Here is a 22,056-nt window from a genome sequence, read left to right on the forward strand (position 1 = left end):
ATTGCATTTCCTTAGGATTCTTCCAATGAATCTCAATCTGGCATCAGCTTTACCGACGATTAATTTTATATGGTCATTCCATTTTAAATCACTCCTAATGCCTACTCCCAGATAATTTATGGAATGATCTGCAAACGTCAAAGGCGCTGGCCGTGACAAATGTGCCACACTACGGCACAATACTGAAGTATTAGTTCGGAAGCGTTCGGTCAAGGTGTCGGCGGTTTAAACCCTTTCCACTTTTTTAAGTGTAGGTACATTCGACCCAGGCCCAGAGCAGAGGTTTTTCCAGAGACGCGCAAAGTCAAAAAGTTAACAAGCGGCGTGGTAGCTGACGTCTGCATCACGTGCAGTCGCTGGACCGTGACGAAGTAATGCGCTACCCTTTCAAGGTCTGTTCTGCTGGAGGAAAAGGAGGCGGGCAACCGCGTAATGGGCCAGTCGGCGGTTGTACCTGGAGTCGGCTGCGGCAGTGCGAGGCGTGGGGGCAACAGTGGGAGAGCCAAGTTCACAGCGGCCGCTTCCTCGGACTCACTTCAGGGGCGCCGCCGACACAGGTAAGCGTTCCGGCCCTGTACAGCGTGATGTTATACTTTCGCGGCGCTCTCTGCTGTGGAATGTCTTACCGTATGACAGTGGCGCACCAGGTGGCGAGAAAACCGGCCATCTCGTAACGTCATAACATACACTCAGTCGCAAAAGTATTCAGACGACACGTAACGGCGCATAATTTTGCTGTTTGCCGCATGAACAAATACAGAAATTGCACTTTGTAATGTATTTGGGACTCTGGGTACGATGTCGCAACATGAAACACGCGTCAAATACGAAGAATTGTTGTTGGACATGTGTCTGTTACGTAATATTTCCTGAAAACGGCATGGGAAGGTGCAACAAAAGTATTCGGACCAAGGCGGACAACGTGAGAGAATAGTTCATTCCGACACTCACAGAGGGTGAAGCGACTGCAGTGTGTCCATTTCCGCGAGACGATAGCGATGATTCGTAAACACGTATCGCGAGCCTGTGCAGGTCGACGATGGGACGCAGAGGGAAGTGTTCTACATTCGAGCAAAGGCAACTTGTCGTTTATCATCATGCGAAGGGGAAAACCTGCAGGGAAATTGCCGCAATAGTGAACATGAAGAAAAGTGCAGTTCACGACATTATTAAACGGTTCGAGAAAGAAGACGGACTGGAATTCCGTTGCAGTACAGGACGGCCACGGGCATTTTCACAGAGAGATGAACGTGTGATTGTGCGAAAGGTACAACAGAATCCGAAAATATCTGCCACACGAATTGCAAGTGAGGTGGAGGGAGACTTTGGTATAAAAGTTCATCCCGAAACGGTGCGGAGAGTACTACGACGGATCGCAGTACCATGGTCGAGTGGTACGGCGAAAGCCGTTCGTAAATGCAGTGAACCAGAAGAAACGTATGCAGCTTGCGAGGGAATACGACGAATACGATCAGGCTTGGTGGAATCGGATGATATTTTGCGACGAATGTAAATTTACATTATGGCAAAGCGACGGAAAGGCAGACGTGTGGCGAAAGACCGATGAAGAGCTGAATCCCAGGAACCTCAAACCAACAGTAAAGCATGGAGGTGGGAGCATCATGGTGTGGGGGTGCATGTCCGGCAGTGGTGTGAGTGATTTAGTGTTCATTAATGATACGATGAACAAGGAAGCGTATTTGAATATACTGCGAGGACCTTTGAAGCAGAGTGCACGACATCTAGGTATTGCGAACAACTTTCATTTTTATCAGGATAATGATCCCAAGCATACAGCGCATATTGTACAAATGTGGTTGCTCTTCAATTCCCCGAAAGTATTGCATCCCCCTCCCCAATCACCAGACCTTAACCCAGTCGAACATTTGTGGGATAAATTGAAACGGACTCTCCGCGCGGACAACATCTATACGAAGGAGACCTTGAAAGAGAAACTGCGCCAACAATGGGCAAATATAGGCCCAGATTTCACGAAAAAACTCGTGGAAAGTATTCCTAGTAGACTGGAGGAGGTATTGAAAATGAAAGGTGGACCCACAAGGTATTGACATTTTCGTCGTACAACTTATGAACATTTATTGGACAGTGTCCGAATACTTTTGTAGCAGCAGGGTGTGCAGGATGTTTCATTTTTGTTGTTAATTTTTCTGTTATTTATGTTTTGGAAACGAAATAATACAATAATTCCTTTGTAATTAATGTTGTTACGCATATATATTGCTAATAAATATGTTTGGGTTCATAGTGAGTGTTTCTCGAGTACTCATTGTGAAACTTCCCACTGTCCGAATACTTCTGCGACTGAGTGTAAGTAGGAAACAGAGTCGTCAGAGCTTCCACTACAATTTTCATAACCTCCTCGCAATATGCAATACATTTCTCGCGACACACGTGAACGGCACGATGGCGTAATATTTTGGACTTCGAACAAGGTGCGAAAGTAATGTTATTCTGCGTCACAAAGTAGCTGCAAGCCGTGCTACGAACTTGCGTTCGTGACAAACTACGTATCAACCTAGTACACACCGAAACTATCCACAACACTGCCGCAATCCCAACTGTAAAACGCTGACATACACAAGTTCACGTTTTTGTCTTTGTGTACTAATAGCCGCTCATACAGTTGCAGATGCAATGGGGTACACTGAGAAAAACTGCAACAAAAGAACGCGGAAGATATACCGTAAACAGCGGCAACAATCGTGAAACCATGCTGTTGCTTATAGTAAATTAGGTGTTATAAAATTATTCACAGGAAACAATATTTGGAACCAAACAGTACACATATAATAATGTTTTACGATGTATTATAACAATGCTATTTCTGCAAGTCTAAGAGTCAAAGAACCCACAGATGAGGCGAAATTTGTCGCTAAAACTACTTTGCGAATAAATAAATAAATAACACAAGTGTTTTGCATCAAGGCGGACCCACAATCTCATTGTTCTTTTTAATTGTTATTGTAAGCAATTTATGAAACAGTTAATATATTAGGTTGGAGCATCAGTTCGTTGCGTTTTTGTTTTTCGTGTTGATATTCCGGTTGCTATGAGTTTATTTATAGATCGTCATTACTTGCTATTTGACTGCACATATTGTCTTTTTCTCATTTGGATATAGATAGTGGACGATAGAAAATAGAGTGCCAATTGGAGAAATGCGTGGAGTGATACTTCGCCACGAGCATTCCGCCGGCCGGAGTGGCCGTGCGGTTCTACAGTCTGGAACCGAGCGACCGCTACGGCCGCAGGTTCGAATCCTGCCTCGGGCATGGATGTGTGTGATGTCCTTAGGTTAGTTAGGTTTAATTAGTTCTAAGTTCCAGGCGACTGATGACCTCAGAAGTTAAGTCGCATAGTGCTCAGAGCCATTTGAACCTTTTTTTTTTTTTTTTTTTTTTGAGCATTCCGCTTGACAGATAAAAAACACTATACACTGGCTGGGAAGCTGTTCCGCAACACTTTATTCACTTGGTCTTGCACCCTCAATTCTCCACCTTTTCCACTCTCTGTCGAACAAGCTTCAAGCAACGTACTATTCGGATGAAAATGCGCTCCGAATATGGCGCAACGAGTTCTTTGCCACAATACAACGTGCTTGCTGCACTTGCGGAATGGTAAAGTTACCCCAGCATTGTCAAACTGTTGTAAATAGTGATGGAGAATATATTATTGATGAGTAAAGTCTCTGTTATGCCTATCACTTGTTTATTAAACTTACGAAAAAACGGTACGAATTTATGCACCAAGCTAATACATTACTGCGTCTGGTGCGTTAATAAAGTATCAAGAAAGCTGAATTATCGCAGAATAAATGCAAACAGAGTAAAATCTCATAATGAAATAAGCTACAACATATTTGTGAAGAACTATTTTCAAACTTATTTCCGTCTTTCCACCTTACTTCCCGATTTATCCTCAATAGCGTATTTTTTTTAAACTTAGATCTAATATTTTTAAAAATATGCTTGTAATCTATGACTTTGCCTCTACGATACTTCTGTGGTTGGATGTCTTACTATGGCGGGCACTTTTCTTGTCACGTCGTTATTTTGCACGCGTGCTGAGGGTTGACACATTCTTACATTTCACTCGGTGTTCCAACACGTGAATGATTATTATCTAATCTAATTATTTCATCTTCAAGAGACATCTGTGTTGAAGACTCTGTTGTTACTGTGTCTAAAGTTGTCACTCTGATGCAGTGAGGATTGTGGTTTCCTCTGTCTATCCAGTTTTATTGCATTTGCTATTTTATCGTCACGGCCGTGTGGCAATACTCTCTTCAGCGGCAGTTGTGGTGCTGTTCTTAAACTGATTGTGCCCGAAGTGTAGCGGCCTACACTTCGTGTCACAGTCTGGGTACACTAACTCTTTCTGCAAAACGTGTTGTTTTGTGCTATCAAAAATATTCAAATGTGTGTGAATTCCTAAGGGTCCAAAGTGCTGAGGTCATCGGTCCCTAGACTTACACACTACTGAAAGTAACTTATGCTAACAAGGGAACCTCCCCATCGCACCCCCCTCAGGTTTAGTTATAAGTTGGCACAGTGGACAGGCCTTGAAAAACTGAACACAGATCAATTGAGAAAACAGGAAGAAGTTGTGTGGAACTGTGAAAAAATAAGCAAAATATACAGACTGAGTAGTTCATGGGAAGATATGCAATATCAAGGACATTAGGAACGCAGGAGCGGTGTGGTCTCGTGGTAACGTGAGTAGCTGGGGAACGATAGGTCCTTGGTTCAAATCTTCCATCGAGTGAAGAATTTAATTTTTTATTTTCAGTTTATGTGACAAACTCTAATGTTTTCATCACTTTTTTTGGGAGTGATTATCACATTCACAAGAAAACCTAAATCGGGCAAGGTAGAAGAATCTTTGTACCCATTCGCCAAGTGTACAAGTTAGGTGGGTCGACAACATATTCCTGTCATGTGACGCACATGCCGTCACCAGTGTCGTATAGAATATATCAGACATGTTTTCCTGTGGAGGAATCGGTTGACCTATGACCTTGCGATCAAATGGTTTCGGTTCCCATTGGAGAGGCACGTCCTTTCGTCTACTAATCGCACGGTTTTGCGATGCGGTCGCAAAACAAAGACACTAAACTTATTACAGCGAACAGAGACGTCAGTGAACGAACGGACAGATAATAACTATGCAAAAATAAAGAAAGTAAAATTTTCACTCGAGAGAAGACTTGAACCAGGGACCTCTCGTCCTGCAGCTGCTCACGCTACCACTGGACCACGCCGCTCCTGAGCGCACAGTGTCATCATGTTGCGTATATGGTCCATGGACTACTCAGTTTGTATATCTAGCTTAATTTTTCACAGTTCCACACAACTTCTTCCTGTTTTCTCAACTGATCTGTGTTCAGTTTATTAAGGCCTATCCACTGTGCCAACTTATAACTAAATCTGAGGGGGGTGCGATGAGGAGGTTCCCTTGTAAGAAGAACACACACCCATGCCCGAGGGAGGACTCAAACCTCCGGCGAGAGGGGCCGCGTAATCCGTGACATGGCGCCTCAACACGACACCCCCGGGATAACAAGGCCGCCCAGCCGTGTTAGTGACGTCACAGTAAGCGGCCCATAGCCGACGCAGCAGTCCACGGACACCTCCGTACAGACGCGCCTGATGCTAACCATCTTCTGTCCGTCATACAGAAAGGAGCGAACTATAATTCGAACCAAAGACCAAATTATATATATTCTTGTAAACAGCATAAAGGTTCATAACGAAATACCGATTACATATACGGGCAGGAATAAGTTTAATCGATTGAGGAACTTTGCCAGTATTTTATAATTGTCAGAACACTATTTAGCTTTAAAACTCGCATACAGGTGGTGACAAATGCCAATTGACAGCAGGACTTAACATTTTCAAGCTATTACACTGAAAGTAAATTATCTTAAACACTGTCATACATAGCAAAACCCTCACAACTTTCGTTTACAATAAGGTAACAAGAGTTCGCTTTATCTCATAAAACACATGACTATTGTGAATTTACTCATATGTTCATGGTGACAGCTCTTTTCAAGAATTTTTACAAGTGTATCCCCAGTAATAAAGAATGGAAACAAAAGATAGATATCAAATATTCTCCTTTTAACATAGACATCACTGAACACAAGATTCTGTCTTGCACTGTGATACTAAGGGACTGCTCTTTCCTTTAAGAAAAGCCTGACAATTTGAAGTTCACTCTGCTATTGAAGATACACTTCTTGAAACAATATTAAAAATGTTATGAAAGGTAAGGAAATGAAATACAGCCAAGTGCATTACATGTAAGAATATGAGCAAAAGGCTGAGGCTCTCTTTACTTACCATTTTCAATCTCTCTACAGCTTATTTCCTTTTCCACGTAGAAATCACCAACTGCAAGTCTCATTATTGCTGTTACTAACAAAGTGCTTTTCTATTTAGAAAACCTGACAATTTGATGTTCATTCTGGTACTGAAGATAAAAACTTTTCAGAGGAGTTCTAGAACCTATTCCTGCCCGTATATGTAATCGGTATTTCTTTATGAACCTTTATGCTGTTTACAAGAATATACATAATTTGGTCTTTGGTTCGAATTATAGTTCGCTCCTTTCTGTATGACGGACAGATCGTTAGCATCAGGCGCGTCTGTACGGAGGTGTCCGTGGACTGCTGCGTCGGCTATGGGCCGCTTAGTGTGACGTCACTAACACTGCTGGGCGGCCTTGTTATCCCGGGGGTGTCGCTGAAGCCGCGCGACAGCTCGGCGCGGCTTTGTTCTATCCATTAGTCATTTTGTACTCCCGAAAATAAACGTTAATGAAGAAAGACAAACGCCGTGTCAGTAGCATTTTATGTTTATTAGGATTACCGGCTTCACCACTTGCCAAAGACCACCTTCAGATCTTAATCTAATTACTGCGAGTCACAGTTAATCACCAGACCGAAGCTTTAATTTAGGTTTTAGTTGAAGCTTCGTCCTAATAGCGAATTAGGATTCACAGGATTAGATTTGTGTATGAAGGTGACATCTGGCAAGGGTCGAATAAATCTGAATAAACATAAACTGCGTCTCACACGGTGTTTGTTGTTCTTCGTTATTTTACAAGTCACCCTACTCTCAGATGTCATTTCTTCAATCATGAGAAACGTTCATCTTCAGTAAATGTCTGTAGTTTACGAGAGAATCGTAATTAAGCCGCCCGGTACTGTGATGTTACATACCTCTTGGGGTCCTTAGGAATCCGGAATTAATGCAGATGTGGTATTTTTTTATTGCTGGAATCTTTTGTAAGAACTGTGTTGCGAATCACTGTAATGCGTCGGAAATCGAATTCAACAATGTGGATTATCGGCTGCTTGATGGTTGTAGATGTATACAACAAAAATAAACAGGTGTGATGTGATTGCATGTATCAAACTGTGATTGCGAGTTACCAGTTTGTAGTGGGTTAGTCAATATTCTGCAGGCTGAGCCCTAACTATATCGACAGACTTTGAAACGTGGACCAGCACTGCTTGGTAGGTGTTTTGATGTAAGAAATTCTACGTGACTCCGTGCAGAATAATTCATTCGTTTACTGCCGCATTTATCTTTGCGATTAAATTATACTGGGAATATCGCTTCTGTAGAGATACGACGACGACGATTTTATCGGAACCGAAGTCGAAGTCAGAGATTACGCAATTGTGAAGTCGAAATCAGAGTATGTACTTAATTATCTTTTCTAGATGATAACAGCATTGTTCAACATTGTCAATGTATTTACTCAAATAGCAAAATTATTTTTAAATAACTCTGTACTACCTGTAACGGTAAACTTCTTTGTTTATTTTGCGTACTCTCTTACAACTTCTAGTACCTAGGTGCAGTTAGTGACTGCAGGATCATCGAAAATCTGCGATTTTAATGATCCTGTTGATGACGTCAGAAATAAGCTAGAAATTCTCCAAATCAAAGGGCAGTCAGCAATTTTTTTTACCCAAACGATTCTGTCCATTTCTTATTATCTTACAGGTTTAGAATAATGTTACAATAGTAATGTACAAACAGTTTCAAATATAACATAATTAAATCTGAGAAGGTCGCAACTTGAAAATAATAAGTAGTACCCCAAGTGTAAAAAGACAACGCAAATCCTACACAAGATATTTCATACTTCATAAAATTAAAATAAAAAATATACGTTTACGTATAGAACAATATATGTACGATACACAGGGTGTAAATTTTAAGTTGACAAACACGAAAAATAAGCTTCACATGAAAAAATGTGTAGAATCCAAAGTTGATTATTTTCTAGGGGGACATGTGCTGGTGCTAAAATTAGCCCGCCACCCCTGCCCTTAGGGGGTGGGGCAGGAGGCAACTTTAAAATTTCTAATGGGAACCCCCATTTTTTATTGTAGAATCAGATTCTACATAAAAAACTATGTACATGTTATCTTAAACATTTGTTTTGATTCTTGGTAGTTGGCGCTGTAATTCAAGAAAATCCATGTTCTCATTTTTGCGTGGGAAATGAAAAATTTTGATTCGCTAAAATTAAAACTCTTCCTCTCTCCCCATAGGGTGGGGTATGAGAGAGAGGAATTAGAGTTTTACAAATGTTGAGCCAAATATTAATTTTTTCCGCAGATTCGGACTGGGTCAACATTTGTAAAACTCTCATTTCTCTCTCTCAAACCCCATACTATGGGGAGAGAGGGACAGTTTTAGTTTTCGCGATTCAAAATTTACGAAGTAAAAAAGTATTTTTTACTTATCCGTAACCATTTTCCACGGGAAAATAAGGACATGGATTTTCTTGAATTACAGCGCCAACTACCAACAATCAAAACAAATGTTTAAGACAAAATGTATGTTGTTTTTTATGTAGAATCTGATTCTGCAATTAAAAATGTGGGTTCCTATTTGAAATTTTTATTTGCCTCCCGCCCCACCCCCAGGGGGCTGGGGTGGCGGGCTAATTTTAGCGCCAGCAATGTCCCCCTCGAAAATAATCAACTTCGGATTCTATACGTTTTTTCGTGTGAAGTTTATTTTTCGAGTTATTCTAGTCAACTTAAAATTTACACCCTGTATATTTAGGATATATTTGCCTGACAATGAGAAAGACTTGTTAAATGACCCATCATGACAATAGCCACTGAAGTGCAGAAACATCGGTCAAGTGTAGAACGATATAGAAATATTTCTAGCTGATTTCCGCCAGCTGTGTCGTTGGGAATACCATTTCATATACGCGATTGCATATGGTGTTACTGATGCTGTACGTATTACTGCTAATCGAATGTCGAAATGAAAAACAAAGTAGTAGGGGAGGTGGGGTATAGGGGATTTAGAAAAGAAACGACTTTTTAGACAGATCTCCGTGCACCGTTGTAACGTACATTAAGGACCATCAAACTAGTATTTGAAGTTTTTTTAAATATGTGTCACCTTTTCGAGGGTGTTCATTCATAAGTATTAAACTCAGTTTTTCCAAGGGCGTGTTTCACCCTCTTAACGGCCATATAAACGCGTATAAAAATGTGTTTCTCTAATTTTGGTCTACACTACAACACATTCAAAGCCGATCAAAATCCAAGAGTATTGTTAGAGAGCTTTACTTGTGAGAGGTTCGTCGCGTGCGACAGACGGTCCATTAACAGTGACACACAGACGTATTTTACGACACTGCAGATGTGCATTGGGAGACGCGGAGATATTTTGAATTTAACCCACGACAAATGGCGCAACTTTCGGTGATCACAAACTGTACACCAGCTCCTCTCCTCCTTTAGGCCACTAAATAGTGACGACGAAAATTTCTGCCATCACGGGGATTCGAATCGCGCATCTCATAGTCTAGCGCGACCTTACAAGCTTGTGTTAGCGGTCCCGTACATGAAGGTGGGTTTACGTAAGCACCCAGTGTGGGTGCATCTACTTATGAAGCGTTGGCGGTGAGATACAACGCAACAGCGCCACAAAGACGATAAGAAGAGCTGTTCCAGCAATCTCACCGTACTGCCTTTGGTCTGTGCTTAGAGGTTTGCAAAAAGCCGCTTTTTTAGTGATGAAGTGTTACGTCTGCGAGTAGCTTTCGAAGGGCCTTGTAGCGCGTAACTCAGAAGTGTCCATGGACCTGTGAGTCACGGGTAAAATGAAGTTGTTGTTGTTGTTGCCCTCAGTCCTGAGACTGGTTTGATGCAGCTCTCCATGCTACTCTATCCTGTGCAAACTTCTTCATCTCCCAGCACTTACTGCAACCTACATCCTTCTGAATCTGCTTAGTGTATTCATCTCTTGGTCTCCCTCTACGATTTTTACCCTCCACGCTGCCCTCCAATGCTAAATTTGTGATCCCTTGATGCCTCAGAACATGTCCTACCAACCGGTCCCTTCTTCTTGTCAAGTTGTGCCACAAACTCCTCTTCTCCCCAATTCTGTTCTATACCTCCTCATTAGTTATGTGATCTACCCATCTAATCTTCAGCATTCTTCTGTAACACCACATTTCGAAAGCTTCTATTTTCTTATTGCCCAAACTATTTATCGGCCATGTTTCACTTCCATACATGGCTACACTCCATACATATACTTTCAGAAACGACTTCCTGACACTTAAATCTATACTCGATGTTAACAAATTTCTCTTCTCCAGAAACGCTTTCCTTGCCATTGCCAGTGTACATTTTATATCCTCTCTACTAGGACCATCGTCAGTTATTTTGCTCCCCAAATACCAAAACTCCTTTACTACTTAAAATGTGTCTCATTTCCTAATCTAATTCCCTCAGCATCACCCGACTTAATTCGACTACATTCCATTATCCTCGTTTTGCCTTTGTTGACGTTCATCTTACATCCTCCTTTCAAGACACTGTCCATTCCGTTCAACTGCTCTTCCAAGTCCTTTGTTGTCTCTGACAGAATTACAATGTCGTCGGCGAACCTCAAAGTTTTTATTTCTTCTCCATTGATTTTAATACCTACTCCGAACTTTTCTTTCGTTTCCTTTACTGCTGGCTCAATATGCAGATTGAATAGCAACGGGGAGAGCCTACAACCCTGTCTCACTCCCTTCCCAACCACTGCTTCCCTTTCATGTCCCTCGACTCTTATAACTGCCATCTGCTTTCTGTACAAATTGTTAATAGCCTTCCGCTCCCTGACTTTACCCCTGCCACCTTTAGAATTTGAAGGAGAGTATTCCAGTTAACATTGTCAAAAGCTTTCTGTAAGTCCACAAATGCTAGGAATGTAGGTTTGCCTTTCCTTAATCTATTTTCTAAGATAAGTAGTAGGGTCAGTATTGCCTCACGTGTTCCAACATTTCTGCGGAATCCAAACTGATCTTTGCCGAGATCGGCTTCTACCAGTTTTCCATTCGTCTGTAAAGAATTCGCGTTAGTATTTTGCAGCTGTGACTTATTAAACTGATAGTTCGGTAATTTTCACATCTGTCAACACCTACTTTCTGTGGGATTGGAATTATTATGTTCTTCTTGAAGTCTGAGGGTATTTCGCCTGTCTCATACATCTTGCTCACCAGATGGTAGAGTTTTGTCAGGACTGGCTCTCCCACGGCCGTCAGTAGTTCCAGTGGAATGTTGTCTACTCCCGGGGCCTTGTTTCGACTAAGGTCTTTCAGTGCTCTGTCAAACTCTTCACGCAGTATTGTATCTCCCATTTCATCTTCATCTAGATCCTCTTCCATTTCCATAATATTGTCCTCAAGTACATCGCTCTTGTATAAACCCTCTATATACTCCTTCCACCTTTCTGCTTTCCCTTCTTTGCTTGGAACTGGGTTTCCATCTGAGCTCTTGATATTCATACAAGTGGCTCTCTTTTCTCCAAAGGTCTCTTTAATTTTCCTGTAGGCAGTATCTATCTTACCCCTAATGACATAAGCCTCTACATCCTTACATTTGTCCTCTACCCATGCCTGCTTAGCCATTTTGCACTTCCTGTCGATCTGATTTTTGACACGTTTGTATTCCCTTTTGCCTGCTTCATTTACTGCATTTTTATATTTTCTCCTTTCATCAGTTAAAACATTCAATATTTCTTCTGTTACCCAAGGATTTCTACTAGCCCTCGACTTTTTACCTTCTTGATTCTCTGCTGCCTTCACTACTTCATCCCTCAAAGCTACCCATTCTTCTTCTACTGTATTTCTTTCCCCCATTCTTATCAATTGTTCCCTTATGCTCTCCCTGAAACTCTGCACATCCTCTGGTTTAGTCTGTGTATCCAGGCCCCATCTCCTTAAATTGCCACCTTTTTGCAGTTTCTTCAGTTTTAATCTACATTTCATAACCAATAGATTGTGGTCAGAGTCCACATCTGCCCCTGGAAATGTCTTACAATTTAAAACCTGGTTCCTAAATCTCTGTCTTACTCTTATATAATCTATCTGAAACCTGTCAGTATCTCCAGGGTTCTTCCATGAATACAACCTTCTTTCATGATTCCTAAACCAAGTGTTACCTATGGTAAGTTATGCCCTGTGCAAAATTCCACCAGACGGCTTCCTCTTTCATTTCTTACCCCAATCCATATTCACCTCCTGTGTTTCCTTCTCTCCCTTTTCCTAGTATCGAATTCCAGTCACCCATGACTGTTAAATTTTCGTCTTCCTTCACTATCTGAATAATTTCTTTTATCTCATCATACATTTCATCAATTTCTTCATCATCTGCAGAGCTAGTTGGCATATAAACTTGTACTACTGTAGTACGCATGGGCTTCGTGTATATCTTGGCCACAATAATGCGCTCACTATGCTGTTGGTAGTAGCTTGCCCGCAATCCTATTTTTTTATTCATTATTAAACCTACTCCTGCATTACCCCTATTTGATTTTGTATTTATAACCCTGTATTCACCTGACCAAAAGTCTTGTTCCTCCTGCCACCGAACCTCAATAATTCCCACTATATCTAACTTTAACCTATGCATTTCCCTTTTTAAATTTTCTAACCTAAGGGATCTGATATTCCACGCTCCGATCCGTAGAACGCCAGTTTTCTTTCTCCTGATAACGACGTCCTCTTGAGTAGTCCCCGCCCAGAGTTCCGAATGGGGTACTATTTTACCTGCGGATAATTTTACCCAAGAGGACGCCATCATCATTTAACCATACAGTAAAGCTGCATGCCCTCGGGAAAAATTACGGCTGTAGTTTCCCCTTGCTTTCAGCCGTTCGCAGTACCAGCACAGTAAGGCCGTTTTGGTTAACGTTACAAGGCCAGATCAGTCAATCATCCAGACTGTTGCCCCTGCAACGACTGAAATGGCTGCTGCCCCTCTTCAGGAACCACACGTTTGTCTGGCCTCTCAACAGATACCCCTCTGTTGTGGTTGCACCTACGGTACGGCTATCTGTATCGCTGAGGCACGCAAGCCTCGCCACCAACGGCAAGGTCCATGGTTCATGGGGGTAGGTGAAATGAAGTACTTCTTTTAAAATTATTGCATGACGTTCATTGTTGCCTCTAAATATAATTTTCTGGGCTATGTACTTAATTACCTTAACAGATGGACACACGGCAATGCGAAACAGGTACTGAAGCTGCTGTAGGACTCACCTGAAAAAATGTTGCTTGAGTTGTTTACGTAATGCATACTGTTGCAATTATCGTAATTCGATATAGCTCTACCGGTTCCAAGCAATGTTAAGCTCTTCATCACTCAGCCATCAGTTTACATTGTTCCATATTATTTTATATCCATTTTAGATTTCTTGCCATGCAGACTGTTTATGAGGGCGTGCTGAAAAGTAACGCCTCCGAATTTTTTACTATGCTCGCAATATCCGTTGGTATATTAAATGTCATGCTTACTGCTCTGTCGAATTTCCCGCTTCGCTGACGCAAGTTGCGACCTTCTGTGGCGAAATGGCTCCCAATTGTAGCGTGTGACGTGGCGGTGTGAAACGTAACAATGTCGATGGGCGAGAGAAACTCTCAGAAAACTGAAAGCAGGAATTCGAAGAGTTTGTCCGCACATGGAACACTCTCTCATTCAGCACGGCAGTGCCAGGAGCACACAACACTGCGACATGTGCAACAATCCGACGCCTTGTGATCACTGTCATAGATCATCCTCCACATATCCCGACTTGTCCCCAGACGATTTTCATCTCTTTCCAAAACTTAAAGAATAACTTCGAGGACTTCACTTTGATAGCGATGAAGCGGTGCAAGCAGAGGTGAGGTATTGGCTTTGTCAACAAAGTCAAATGTTCTGCAGTGACGGTATCAACAAACTGGTCTCTCGTTGGAAGAAAGTCACCAGGGAGACTATGTTCAGGAATAAATATGTAGACATGAAAAATAATGGTGTTGAGTATTAATAAACTATGTTTTATTTAAAAACTTTAAGAGTTTTCACATAAAAAATCGGGAGACTTTAGTTCTCAGCACGCCCTCGTAATAAATTTGCTGGCAAAATGTTCCAGATTATTATTGCGTGTATTTAATGCCTCTATTAACCCTTAGGTGACGTCTAATTTGGTTTTTCGAGTTACCCAGGATGTAAGCAACTGTCTATTTTCGCTAGATTTTATTCCTGTACCATGCTGAGAACTATCCACTAGCGACTGCAGAAGCTACCTAGTTAACAATGTGTGCCTAGTAATTGCGAAATTGACTGATATATCGAATATCGACTTTTCATTAACTCATCTGTGAGATTTCCATGCTGACGACTGATCAGAGTTAAAATATCTCTATTCGTATCGTTAGAAATATTAGATAGCGTACTTCTTACTTGAAAAAAAAAAGGTTTGATACAAGAAAGTGGTATTATTTAAATTTGTTCGACAAGAGATCTGGCACTGTTGAGTTACGTACAAGCTTTTCCAAAACATTTGTTCAGTTTTTACAAAAAAGAAATTTATTGCTTATCAGTTAAAGAAAGTTTATGGTGGTGGTTAATTACAAAAAATCTACATTAATACAGACATCCGAGAAAATACGTCGTTCCTAGTTGGAATTCTTTTAAAATCTGCAACGTCAACATTTCTTAAAAACTGATTTCATGAATGACATTATAGTGACAGATTAAATACGAATATTAACATTTCGAAAACAGTATCGCTGTAGAAAAATTTAGAACAATGGCGAAAAGTCGTGGAATACTAACTTTTAAAACTGAGCTATCTTTTTAGCTTGTGTACAGAAGCCCATTTTTTCCTGTTACAAGATAGAAGGTTATTTCTTGATTACCAGTGAAAGAAGCTCTCTTTCAATGATTCTACAGCCTCCTCCGAACTCTGTAAACCACTGTCAAGTGCATGACACAGGACACTTTCGATTATACAATGTATTAGGCTCTCTTCCTGTTCCATTCTCATATGGAGGGCGCGAAGAAGACTTCTTCAATGCCCAGTTTTACACGGTATTTAGTCTAATCTTGTTTTCGCAGCCCCAGCAGGAAAGGCAGGCAGGAGACAGTTGTACAATCCTAGATTCTTCACCCAATATTGGTTGTTAAAACTTCGGAAGTAGGCTTTCGCAGGATACGTGGCGTATATCCACAGACGTGTGCCAGCTCAGCTTTGCACCATTTCCGAGCCACTCTCCTGATGGTCAAACAAACCTTTCATCATTTGTACTGCATACGATCAGTATCCCCTGTTAGACTTACTTTATGTGAGTCCCACACACTTGATTGTATTGCAGGATGGATCGCACATACTATCGGAGAGATCATCAAGCCATGTCTGGCCCAAATTGTCACTCTCTTCAACGGGGATTCTTCCACTCAAATTGCGCCGAATACGTGCTCGTTGTCGACGTCCAAAAATATCACGCTTCAGTCGATGCCACACACGTTCGTTTGCGTTTATGTCCGAGGAACAAGCGGGCCATTCCATTCTGATGATCCCAGCAAGCCGAAGGAACGTGTCCACGAGAACAGCACGATGAGCACGCGATTTATTCTCCATCAACATGAAATTTTCACCGAAATATTGGCGACGGGGTTCCACTATTGGTTGCAGAATCTCATCCCTGTATAGTAGAGCAGTGATATTACTCAAACTTCCTGGCATATTAAAACTGTGTGCCGGACAGAGACTCGAACTCGAGACCTTTGCCTTTCGTGAGCAAACTGAGCTACCCAAGCACGACTCACGCCCCGTCTTCACAGCTGTACTTCCGCCAGAACTTGGAAACATCCCCCAGGCTGTGGCTAAGCCATGTCTCTGCAATACCCTTTCTTTCAGAAGTGCTAGTCCTGCAAGATTCGCAGGAGAGCTTATGTAAAGTTTGGAAGGTAGGAGACGAGGTACTGGCGAAAGTAAAGCTGTGAGGACGGGGCGTGAGTCGTGCTTGGGTAGCTCAGTTGGCAGAGTACTTGCCCGCGAAAGGCAAAGGTCCCGAGTTCGAGTCTCGGTCGGGCACACAGTTTTAATCTGCCAGGAAGTTTCATATCAGCGCACACTCCGCTGCAGAGTGAAAATCTCATTCCAGTGATATTGCTCTGAACAACTGCCCCCATATGTTGCTACCCCAGACCATACCTTATTGACCATCGCCGACACTGTGTTGAAGGCGTTCGAGTTGTAACCGGGTTGTCTGCAAACACTTTGTCTGTGATTATCAGATCAGAGATTGGTCCGTAAACACCCCCCGGCCGGCCGCTGTGGCCGAGCGGTTCTAGGCTCTTCAGTACAGAACCGCGCGACTGCTACGGGCGCAGGTTCGAATCCTGCCTCGGGCATGGGTGTGTGTGATGTCCTTAGGTTAGTTAGGTTTAAGTAGTTGTAAGTTCTAGGGGACTGATGACCTCCGATGTTAAGTCCCATAGTGCTCAGAGCCATTTGAACCATTTGAAACAACCCCCGGCGCCAACCTAGGGGCGTCCATTCTGCATGATATCTTGCCCATCCGTAACGGAGTCCATGGTGTTCTGGTGTCGAGAATGGAAATTCGCATAATTCAATAGTCTCCTAACAGTCTGTTGCGACACTTAAGGTCCTGCAGCCTCTTAGAACGCCAAATTCACTTCTGAAGCACTCAGTCCGTGGTTCCTTTGACTCAAATGTAGTAGATGTCGATAATCCTGTGCACCCACTGAACGAGAAAAGCCTGTGCGCTGTAAGCCCTCAGCACTACCTGTTATCTCGAACCGATTTGATCTCGGTACACACGTCGAACAACTTCCCCGGTTGACAAGCGTTGAACGCATAACGTGATGATGCAGATTTGATCATTGGCTGCGACTGTCCTTCGTGGTATGACAGTTATTCACTCTAATGTTGCACAGACGCCTCACATGCGCCCATACTGGAGATTTTGCTTTCAACTGAAATGCGGCTATCTTTTCGAATGCGGCGTTCTATCTGTGGGTAGTGCTCACGGTGTCTGTATATATGTTTACAAACAATGTCATGGGTTACCTTCCGATTAGTATATAGACATGCCGGTGGTGATGATATTTGGCCGGCCGGTGTGGTCGTGCCGTTCTAGGCGCTTCAGTCTGGAACCGCGCGACCGCTACGGTCGCAGGTTCGAATCCTGCCTCGGACATGGATGTGTATGATGTTCTTAGGTTAGTTAGGTTTAAGTAGTTCTAAGTTCTAGGGGACTGATGACCTCAGATGTTAAGTCCCATAGTCCTCAGAGCCGTTTGAACCATTTTTTTGATGATATTTGGATTGTGGGGCACTCAGCTGCGTAGTTATGAGCACCCGTATAAATTCTCAATCTTTTTCACTGTCTAGTCTCGCCACTTTACCGAATGATGATGAAATGATAAGATCAACAAACACCCAGTCTCCAGGCGGAGAAAATCCACGACATGGCTGGGAATCGTACCCGGGACACCGTGATCCAGAGGCAGCAACGCTAGCCACTAGATAACGAGCTGTGGACTGTACATGAACAGGCATACTGGGGTGTTGCAAAAATTTTGCTGATGTGTGTAGTTATTTCATTAATATACAACATGAGCAACGAAGGCCACAGCGCAGTCTACTGGGCCATGTATGACATTATTTCTGGTTCTGCCACTGACTCTTCATCCAAGATAACTTTATACAGTCTCCCTACCAAAAAATTTTCAATCCGGTGACAATGTTTCTTTGTACCCTAATGACAGTACTTTCGTTGACAAGAGTTGGTATGGTACTGCATAAAACAGTGTTTGGAAGCGAAGAGTTACCGCATCTAGCTGATGGCCTTAGTGAGTGGCTTGCAAAATATGATGCGGGAAAGTGGTAGATAGGGTTCAGCTATGCTGGAAGGAATGGGTAATGTCGCTCTGTTCGTGATATCTCCTCGTGTTCGAACTCTGAATCTGTTCTAAGATTCTGTAACAGATCGGTGTTAAACAGATTGTATGATACTTTTGTACATCGCTTCTGCTACCCTTCTAGAAGACTGGTGAGACATTTGCTATCTACTGGGCACAGTTCGCAGTCAGAGATCTACACTGTAATATGATTAAAGGAGAGGTTAACACAGTTGAAAATTCTGTATATAATCTGATAAGAATTCCATCTGGCCCTGATGCGTTGTTCAGTTTTAGTGATTTGAGCTGTTTCACAATCCCATAACACTAATATCTATGTCGTTTGTAGACAGGTTGCCCCATAGGGAATGGTCAGAGTTCCGCGGTATTACAGGAATGATAATTTGAAGCAAAAACTTCATGCGGATATAAGCCCTATTCCGAATGGTTTTCAAAACAGAACACAGTTAATCTACATTTTTATTTATTTTATGTATTATTTAATAAATTAACTGGTTCACACATGTACAACACTTAATAAACATCACAACATGCATTTTACAAAGTATCGACTGGAGAATATGTACTTTTAACACATTCACCTCAAAGTATTATCGTACATATCATATTATCATATTACAGCTGTTATACAGTTCACAATAAATGTTCAAATACCTTATTGTCAACAAAAATGGCTCTGAGCACTACGGGACACAACTGCTGTGGTCGTAAGTCCCCTAGAACTTAGAACTACTTAAACCTAACTAACCTAAGGACAGCACACAACACCCAGCCATCACGAGGCAGAGAAAATCTCTGACCCCGCCGGGAATCGAACCCGGGCGTGGGAAGCGAGAACGCTACCGCACGACCACGAAATGCGGGCTATTGTCAACATCAGTGCATTTACCGAGCGAGGTGGCGCTGTGGTTAGCACACTGGACTCGCAATCGGGAGGACGACGGTTCAATCCGTCTCCAGCCATCCTGATTTAGGTTTTCCGTGATTTCCCTAAATCGTTTCAGGCAAATGCCGGGATGGTTCCTTTGAAAGGGCAAGGCCGATTTCCTTCCCAATCCTTCCCTAACCCGAGCTTGCGCTCCGTCTCTAATGACCTCGCTGTCGACGGGACGTTAAACACTAACCACCAACCAACCAATCAGTGCATTTGTGTACTCTTGAGAGAACGTGTTGTGTTGCACGTTGCCTAATAGCTGGACCTAAGAACATGTTACCGATCGTGCCGCAGCAAACAATGATCGAAAATCAAACTTGGGAATTGGTTTCCACTGTAGCATGTGGCTTTTTCTGTGACCGTCGGTGATTATTACATGTGTTGTTGATACAATTCCGTGTAAACGTGACTTCAGCAGTGAGTAGTATTAATGGAAGCAAATGACGATTGTCATTCAAGCAGTGATAAAATTCAAGTCGTGTGGCATTGTAGTCAATGCGATGATTGTGGGAACGCTATATGTGAAATTGGTACAACTTTACGTATTTAATGTTCGCCATACAAATGTCTGTGAGTCTGTGCAGAATACTGTGATAAACGCGGAGGGGTAGTCCCGTTCTAAACTGAAGTCTACACTCACTTTTTTTGTAAATGTTAAGTGCGGCCCTCCACGCCGACACTTGCGTGGTGACCATTCAAAAATACGTTACCTCTGTTTTGGTTAGTATCTAAAAAGAATTCTGCCGAAAATGCAGTGATTTATTTTCGCTTGGCTTATTAACCATTTGTAACTTTGAGACAAGAGACACGAGTGGCGAGTAATGCGTACAACCTACGCACTTCTCTTGTTGCTATATCAAACTTTGCTTCTTTTGCCAAAACACAGCGGAGTTTACACCTCACTAACGTGTTATGCAGACTCAAATATGAGAGAAATCTAAAGCAATGGTTTATTAAGTTAGGAACTGAGGAAACGTAAGGTCAGTATCTCATGAGAAAGCTCATCCTAGGTACAAAAGAAACGTGTGATGTCCTCACTTATGTTATTTCAAAACCCATAGCATTTGTCGTTCACCAGCTCTCTGTGGCCGTTAAAATCAGATTCTTTCATCGAACAAGCCTGTAGTTAGCGAAATAACACGGTAGATAATGAAGTTTTGCGTGCTATCGTTTGCCAAAATCTCATTTCGGTATCTCAAACATTTTATGAAATATGAAGAACGTTGTGGATATTTCACCTGGCTATATCGCTGACGCAGCGCGATCGCAAATGAGCGTGCTGCCTCAGATCAATTTTCTCGAGACTGGTGACAGAGACCTCCACCCAAGTCTAAAGAAAAATTAGATGTTAGCTAAATTTCATATGCACTAAAGTATTATGTAATATACTATACATAAAATCATAGCGACCCCCATATTTCATTGCAAACTTTTTCGAATTTCGCGCAGTGTCTTGCGTCCACGTAAATATCACAAAAAGCATGACGATTAACGAAATGATGGGCACATCATCATGAACTTGACATAAAAAGCTATAAGTAAAAAAAAAAAAAAAAAAAGAAATTTCTTTTGCTAAACAGTTTCTGTAAAATCGTTTGAGAAAAGTTACAGGGAGTGAACTTCGATTCTATTGCCGACAGACAGTATCGGCCTCCCCTTCCGAACAAACGAATGAACTCGCCCAGACCTTTGGACGAAAATTGGTCACTGTGAATCAGCCACCGACAGTATCCTGTGCGGACTCTACGTGCAGAATGTCGCTGTGTGTTGGTTTTAGGGCAATGCTGCCCCATTTCCACAATGCGTTGCTGTTCCTGCGCAGATTGTTGAACCACATGTTCAGAAGAAATGGGAACGTGGAAGAATACGTGTTTCACGCAGTGTGCTGAAAACTCTGATAGACAGCAGCCGTGAACATACACCGTATCTCCATATTCTTCGTTAGTACAGATATGTGACATTTTAGCCAGCGAGTGCACAAACACAGTTAACCGGTGGTTGCCTCTGATGCACTCTCAATCCCTCACCATAGACAACTGCGTGTTCTGCGAGGCAGCGTAATGGTAGAAAGACATACCGAGCAAAGAGCTTGAAAGCAACGAGGTGGCTTGGCCTAGATTACAACGTCAAAGAGTTTGATTTGGTAAGACACGTGGGTGCGCGCGCTTGCCCAACAACAAATGTACATTAAACGTGTTCTATCTCGGAAAGCATTCGGAATAAGGATAAGTTTCTTGCTTGAAATGAACATTCCTGTCATATCTGTGAATGTTGACAATTTCTCCTGTGACATCCTGTACTTGCAGTAGTATAAGTATTAAAGTGAGGCTGCTGTAATTTCGTTGGTAAAGGAACATTTGAAAATGTTCCTTTTGCTTTTTTGCCCTCAGTTTCGGATCCTTTGTCGTCCATGAGTGTCTGTTGACGGCTTCGAAGGTCTTTACATACGACCAGAATTTCTTTTGGGATTCGTGAGAGATCGTTCAGTAAGTAATCGTTGAAGGCTTCATGCATTGCTCTTCTGGCAGTCAAACACGTTTCATTTAGCATATAACTGTAACCCTTTGTTTTGTTTTGTACATATTTTTGCAGTAATCGCTGTTTCTTTAGAAATTTTTTAATAGAGACTGTAAGCGAAGGTGATTTCCACACATCATACACTGTTCTATCGAAGGAAATAACTATCATATGCTCAGTCCACTACGTTTCTAAACTTGCACCACAGTTAATCTGCATGCACACGGCCAGAGGTAAAAGTGTCATGTTCTTACTGCCACTTTATCTATTTTACGTAACATTTGAATCTTTCTACTTTCTTTAGTTGTCCTTTGTACTTTCGTAATCA

At 42.1% G+C, this 22,056-nt stretch overlaps 1 protein-coding gene across 1 annotated transcript in view; it reads left to right on the forward strand.

Annotated features, from left to right (window-relative positions):
- The first annotated feature begins 374 nt into the window (after nucleotides 1-374).
- The window catches only part of LOC124616617 (probable cytochrome P450 6a13), a 181,061-nt gene continuing 159,379 nt past the window's right edge, over nucleotides 375-22,056 (forward strand). The window contains exon 1 of the mRNA XM_047144940.1: nucleotides 375-557. Coding sequence (XP_047000896.1) covers nucleotides 375-557 — 183 coding nt within the window. The remainder of the gene's footprint in view (nucleotides 558-22,056) is intronic.

Source organism: Schistocerca americana, chromosome 5 (assembly GCF_021461395.2).
Source record: "Schistocerca americana isolate TAMUIC-IGC-003095 chromosome 5, iqSchAmer2.1, whole genome shotgun sequence".
Lineage (NCBI taxonomy): Eukaryota > Metazoa > Arthropoda > Insecta > Orthoptera > Acrididae > Schistocerca > Schistocerca americana.